This window comes from Galeopterus variegatus, unplaced genomic scaffold (genome assembly GCF_000696425.1).
Source record: "Galeopterus variegatus unplaced genomic scaffold, G_variegatus-3.0.2 Scaffold1729, whole genome shotgun sequence".
Lineage (NCBI taxonomy): Eukaryota > Metazoa > Chordata > Mammalia > Dermoptera > Cynocephalidae > Galeopterus > Galeopterus variegatus.
The window spans coordinates 349,820-357,369 of record NW_007727840.1 but is presented as its reverse complement, the minus strand read 5'-3'; the positions used below and the strand labels follow the sequence as shown (position 1 = coordinate 357,369).

Sequence of the window (7,550 nt, the reverse complement as noted above, 5' to 3'; positions counted from 1 at the left end):
TTTTAACCTTCCTTTCTTTAACTCTCTTGGTACTTAATTCTAGGCCTCAGTCTCCATACTACATTTCTCCCTCAGTCCAAACTCTTCCCTATTGTGGCCTTTATCTTAGTTCATAGACTTATACCTGTTGCAGTTTCTCAATCACTTAACCCCAACCCATATATACCTTACTCTGGTCCTTCCATTTTACACAGCCTCTAGTACTTCTTTAGTTGTAACCTCATCTTAATTGAAACCTTTCTCTATAATGCTCTTATAGGAATCTATCAGTCACAGATCTCCAATCCCTTATATGCTGTCAGTTTATGTGTCTATCCTCAGGCAAAATTTTCTCTATCGCACTGGAGTTCTCGTTTTTCCTGTAGCTTGCAAGGATATTACGGGTCCAGTTAGGCTCCCATGTTTCCTGCTGACTGTTGATCTTGGCCCCTGGAGTCTTGGATCAGCAGGTCAAAATCCAACTCTCTTACCATGCCTGAAGTGGCTAGTCACTATTTTTCAACTCTGAGGGCAGCTTTTTCTTCAGAGGCCATTGGCCTATCCACTTTTACATCTATCTCTTTTTTCTTCTTCACTTACGTCCATTGTAACTAAATTTAAGTGAAAAAGTGAGTCAATTTAAATAAAGCTATTACGTAAATAATACTACTGTTATTTGGACAGGACAAACAAATTGGGGAGTTAATACAATTTGCTGAATTTAGCAAATACTACCTTTAAAAGTGCCTAACAGTGTTATGCATGTAGTAGGAACTCAGTAAAGCTTATTCCTAGACATTCGGTTTGACAATTAAATACATTAGGATTGCACGTATATAATTAGGAAATTAAATCCTTAAATTATAGCTGCACTTTCCTCCACAAATTTAAAGGATTTTCAGGGTGCTCTTTTAGTTGTATCTCCTTTTCAGGAAAGAAAAGACACAATATAAATAAGAAAGAAATACAAGTGAGAAGAAAATTAAGGAATAGTATCGCATGTGAATTGTGAATTGCTAGAGGAATCATTATAGGCAATTTCAAACCTAATATACGTGATGAATGTACAGAATGGAGATTTGCGGGAGGGGAATTATGTGAGGGAGAACTTTTAGTTGTTTCTTCTTTTAAGTAGGGGAAAAGAAAATCTGACATACATTCCTTAATATCCAAGTTGTTCTAATGTAATATAATTGGCAAAGCTGTGCTGTTGTGTATATCCATACAAATACGTGACATATGGTTTTCTAAGTGTAAAGAAATACTATCAGATATACAAATAAGAACAAAATGCTCAATCTGTAATAGCATTTAGCGACATCTAGAACAGCCTATCATAGCCCTTTAAAATAAGAAACAAACTACAACTTTTACCTTGTAGCTATGATTATCCATTTCTCTCTTTTACTTCATGCAACACAGGTTTCCCAGATGATTTACTCTTACTAAAACACCTGCGTATGCCTCCAAATCACATTCAAGCTAACGATTTTGACATTAGGTCATATTATCTCTTTTTGTCTCTGTTAATTGTTCTTGCCTGATTTTTTTTTTTTTTTGTTGTTGTTACAAGCTGTCTTAGATCAGGTTTATTAAGAAAAATACTCTGAGATAGAGATTTATGTTCAGGATGGTTTTGGGGAAAGGGGAATGCCACTGACAATAGCACCTGTGAGAGAGCAAGAGAAGCAGGTATATGTATAGGTAGAAATTGAAAATAGGGGAGTTAAACGACTTTAGACAATTTCAGGAGCATCCTGGATCTGGGATGGCACTTCAGAGATGTCCTGAATTGAGGCAAGGGGGTCAAGGTTTTGTATCTTCTCATTATCCAGAAATTAGATTTGTGCTGGCCCTGGAAATGGGGTGTAACCTTGAGAGAGGGAGCTCCCTCGGTTGAAGGCAATTACCAAGAAGGGACTGTACTATGAGTGGCCAGCAGTCAAAAATCCTTGATGTTTAGGCAATAAAAGTCTCAGTCTTTAAGAGGGATATCTGAATAGCATACCATAGCAACCACTACAAAATCATGTCCTGATTTTCCTTTTCTCTTCCAGACTATTCAATATTTTCTTTATGCTTTTTAAAGTATCAGCTCTCACAGAGACTAAAGCAAAGAAAATATTTATTTTTAATTCTCCTTTTCTTTTGGTGTGTATGCACACACATATGTATATATGTACATACATATGCAGATACTTCAAAATGTTTATGGAGAAATAGAATTAAAAGATAATATGAATCTTTCCACAAACTTTTTGAAGTACCCTTGTATATATATGGATGAATGATTGATGTTACATTTTCATGGTCAACTGTGTCTCTATAATAAAGACTAGATTAAATAGAATGTTCAACAGCATAACTACTCTGTCTGTGGAGAATATATTGAGAATATGCATTTTTTCTTACTCCATACTTTCTGCTAATATAATGCCTTTTAAGATAAATTGTTAAAAAATGTTCACAGTAGAACTATTGTTTTACATTTGCACACACTACATATTATATGGTATTTATGCAACAGTATTTTAAATTATAACATCTTTACTGAGAAAAAAAGGTTACTGTAATACATCACAAATAACTTTCTGAGAGGACATGCAGCCCAGTGCTTAAAGATCCAACATAATATGCAATTACAAATATATTGAAATGCTTTTGGTAACTTACACAACAATCTCAAACTTCTGAGTTTCCATAATCTCTATTCATTATTAAGTAGCCTAGTGTCTCTCAATTAAATAATGCAAATCTCATTCTTGCTCTGTTTTTGCTGTTCTTATTGTGACTGCCAGGTTGTTCTAGGTGTTACTAAGAAGGAATGAGTAAGGTCATCAGAATATCCAGCAGAAGACAAAATTGCATTTATATACTATGAGCACAGATTCAGAAGCATGGCACAGATATGTAACTTTCTCTATTCACAGAAGTGGTTATTAAATGAAGATCAGAATGGTAAACTCCTAAATTATCCCAGTGTTCCTTTTATTAAGCTGTGTGCACTCACATACTCACACAAATACTTTATTCCAGTTAGTCATGTTAAACTCTCAAAAGACATGCTTTGAGTCTATTGGGGGAATAAAAGGTGTCATTTCATTAAAATAATAAAAATAGGTTAAATGAATTTCATTCAGCCATCTTTATTTTGAATGTTAAGAACAGTGAGAGGTGTGAGATTTTACTTTATGTGTAAGCTAAAAGGTTAGCCTGACACAGTTTCATAGATACTGACAGAAGACATGAAACTCCTGGGGTAGAGACAAAGGACATTATTACTTATGGCAGAGAAGGCAACATGAGCTTTATATTTGCATTGGTTCCAATTGCCCTCCAAGTCAGCCAGGGGTGACGCAGAGTGGCACAGGTAGATACTGCACACACTGTGAGTTTGTGTCACATGTGAGGAACCTCCAGTTTAGGAAACTTCCAATCTAATAAGGGGACTGCTGGAAAACTTGCCCATCACTTGTCCTTGAGAGAGACATTATGTTTATTATCCTCATTAGAAAAGAAATATTTTCTCTGCCCTGTAGGTACTATCTCCAGCTTTGAAGGTTGTGTACAAATGTCTGTAAAAAGAAGTTAAGAACAAAAGCTGTCAGTGTTTCTTCATAAGACGTTTAAAGGTGACACAGGAAATTTTCTGTAGCTACCCATCCATTAGCTAGCATGAGCTATAGTGAGTCTTAGAAAAGTTTAAGATTTACCCATTTAAATCATGGTTAGGCTAATGTCCCTTTTACTTTTCCTCAGCCAGGATAATTAGAATACAACAAGAACAAGAACAGTAAATGATCCTTTATCAAATCTGTAGATAATTCTGACATTACTTTAGTGCATAATAACTACTCTATCTTAGCTGCTTACTAGATGGAATAAGTGCTTGTTACCCAAGTTTTTCTCTTTGAAACATAAAAGTCTTATGAAATTATTTAAGATCTGCTGCTAGCATCATACTATTCAAACTTTGTAATAAAATGTATGATCTGAAACTTTGTTATGAGATAAACTTTTGAAATAATATATAGTTTTAAATTCTATCTAGTAAAATGTTTGAGAACATTAAACTGGTAAAAGGCTGCCATCTTCAGGGTTCTGTAGGCTTATTTCCTCTAAAAAATGTTTTCTACTCTATGCTGAGTATATAATTTGCTGGTCTTGGTCACGTTAAGTGTAAGCTATTATTTTAGATGCTTGTTACTGTGTATATATAAAGTAAATGAATTATCCTGTACCTATATTTAAAAAAAAAATCTGTCAAGAAATTCTGAAAATTATTAATACAAAAATAGAATACATGAATTTCCCTGTATCTTTGAGAAAAAATAAGTACACGTGTGATGAGTTGAGTTAATTTGTAAATTTTTAAAGATGGAATGCTGTCATTTAAAATACTGAACTGCATTTCTCATCCATCTTTTTCTAGAATTGGTTCCCCAATTCTGTAGCTGTGAAAATCTTTCAAATAAACTGCTAGAGAAGACTGCATCTAGAATTATTTTGTTTAGAATTTTCTGATTTCCCCATCCTGACTTAATCTAATTTTCATTTGTCATTTCTAAAACTTTAGCTTAATAAATGTCTTTGTATTTTTGAAAAATAAGTTAAAATGTGAATAATATTAAGTTTAACTACTTTGTTCTGCATTCAAATAATGTTTTCAAATTTGTAGAGGTTTGTCAGCTAAACTATGAATTCTACGGATGGTAATGTGAGAGTGATGAAAGCTAATTTTTAAAACCCAATTGCTATTTTTATTTTATCCCCAGTTAGGAAAAGTGAGGAAGATAGGAATTTTCTATTTTATTTTTATTGATATCTATCTAGTAGCTTATATTTCTATAAAACAATATTTCATACTCAAAAGCAAATGATATAAAAATTCAAATAGCATATTTTTTTTAATGGAAAAACATTTGGTTTAGTTGCTCGAATTGCCTGTATAATTGTTCACTCCAATTCATTGCTTACACTGAATAATTATATCTGAAAGTAGCAAATTTACCTCAAGATGAACAAATTAGACCTGTCGTAGATGTAGCTTAAGTATCATCCTCTGCTTCATAAGAGTTTAGAATTTGTGTAATGCAGTATATCCATGGATTAAATAAATTCATATGTAAATGAATGCATTCTTATTAAATAAGGCATAGTACGCAAAAAGCCTCCCATTAAATTTCAGCTATATTGCATTATTATATTATGAAAATAGCACGCACTTACTCTGACATGGGAAAGTCATTCAATTTCTAGGAAACTGATTTTATGCATTTAATTTTACCATAAAAAGACCTACATTTAAGATTATTATGAAGACTAACACATAAAATGATCCTAGCAGAGTGGATGACATAATGGGAGACCAGTAAGTATGAGTTTTATTATATAATACACATGTATAATGTGGTATATCACATATTATATAGTCCTATATGTATTATATACTAAATATATTATATAATAGAAATATTAGATGTATTTATAGAGTCTAACTTTATTCTGTATTTACATGCAAATGAAAGAAAACAAGAGAAACAGATGTCTGAGCTGCAAGTTGTAAGGTATGCAGCTCCTTAAATATGTGTAGGCATTTGTGCATAGTGTATGGGAGAAGGTAAAAGTAGGGTGGTGATTGTGAGCAATAGTGAAGGACCTACTCAAGAAAAAAATTAGTTGTGTGTTGCCGGTTTAATATTTGTTCACTTCTATTTCAATTTATTTCATTTATATCAAATGATTTACTTTTTATAAGTTTTGTTTTTATTTTCTTTCATCAAAATTATTATTCAAATATGGCATATTTATAGTACTTTTAATCTTTTTGTTTCAAGGCCCAAGAATTTTTATGTAGTTATAAGCATACAATACAACTTCCAATGCTTTAAAATGATTTTTATAGAATTTATGGTGGACATTTTAGATACTTAAATTTAGCAGATTTTCTATAAACACCAGGTAGGACTTCGTCTAGCCCTCCAATATATGTTTAGTACATTTGTCAGAATCCTGTTAACATGAAATCTTTTTCGTTAACAATATTCCTATCTGCAGAAGTAGATGTTAAGAAAGTGAAATATTTTCTGGGTTCAAATGCTAATTCAATACAGATCAAAGGCCTGATATTTTGACGATCTCTTTATAACAGCAAAGTATAAAAAGAGGTTTTCCTCTCTTTCCAAAGGTGTTTCTTACTGATATGTTATATTAGTTTCTGTTCCTTTCTGCAACTCCACCTAACACTACAAAATTTTATGTTCATGGAATTTTGTCCCACTTTGGTAGTCAAATTATGAATTTTCAGAAGCTAGATTTTAAAATGAATTCATGCCAATTTAACTTACTTCACAGAAAAGCTGCATGAATGTTCTCTAAATTCAACCAAATTGTTGAAACTGTCTCCACAGATGGGACACAGGTATTTCCAACCATTATTGGTGCTTATGATTACAACCCTCATGTTATGGTAACATCTTAAATGATCCTCTAAAGCTTTTCTATTAAATGTGTTTTGAATTTGGGTTTGAAGGACATAGAACATGGGCCTCGCAAAAATGTGGAACCCATTCCTCCCTTTAGTTTCAGTTGATTTGTAAAAATTTCCTGATGTCATTCTCTCAGTGAGGGGACAGTAGTACTGCAGCCTCAAAGGCCTGCTGGATATTATGGCTCTCTCACCATGGTTGAGGACATTTGAGCGAAGTAGAAATGCTATATATTTTTGCTTCACCCACAAGGTATTTTGACAACTTGCACCCTGAAAGAAATGTCTCCTACACAGCAGATGGAGAATCATTCTTCCTATCTTATGATTGCTAATACATGGGATTCTCCATAAATTTGAAAGTTGGAGAGGAATTTTGTGATTTATGGGACTGTGACAGAAATCACTTGTTTTCATCTCCATTTTCCCTGAGTAGACTTTGATCTATAAATTAAGGGATTGTTTTTATTACCTTTTACTAGTGGGATACTCAGATAGGAAATTCTCCTTAATCCTGACATAAGAAAGATCCATTTTCTAGGAATGGGAATCTGAATTAAAACAGCCTCTTTTTCTTTTAAATCTTCTTTCTGTGGATTTTTTGGGGTCTTCTCTTCTTCAAGCTCACAGTTTTCCGTGGCCTGAGGAACAGCATTCTCCTGAACATTTTGTTTGCCTGGCTCCCGGTGTGTTGGGTTGGTTTCCACCTGAGGAATCATAATGGGATCAGCAAATGGAGGCTCTATGTCTGCACTACAGTCATTGGAGCCTCATTTTCAGAATTTTTGAGAATATTGTCAGCTGAATCACCTCCTTCTTTAGTAGAAGTCATCCTGGTTCTATTTCTGAGAAATAAAGACATAAATTTATTAAATTTAGGAATGCTCCGCTTCATAGAAAGTCATTTTTTAGTCCTGACAAAAAGCATGTGGATGTGCTATTCCTATGCTTTATTACAACTATAAATATTTCATCATTCCCATACCCTCAAAATAAAATAAGAAAAAGTCAAAACTGAGGGCAAATATATGACTCCTATTACATACATGTTCTTATTACTTGGTTATGAAATTTGTATAAACTT

General features: G+C 33.1%; 1 protein-coding gene across 1 annotated transcript; it reads right to left on the bottom strand.

Annotated features, from left to right (window-relative positions):
• Nucleotides 1–6,326: 6,326 nt before the first annotated feature.
• On the bottom strand, nt 6,327–7,298 carry CPXCR1 (CPX chromosome region, candidate 1; the record flags this gene model as incomplete). Its single annotated transcript, XM_008578615.1, is given in 3 exon segments — nt 6,327–6,910; nt 6,946–7,229; nt 7,232–7,298. Coding segments are annotated over 3 exon segments (935 nt in total), but the record flags the coding sequence as incomplete, so codon positions are not given.
• Nucleotides 7,299–7,550: the final 252 nt, after the last annotated feature.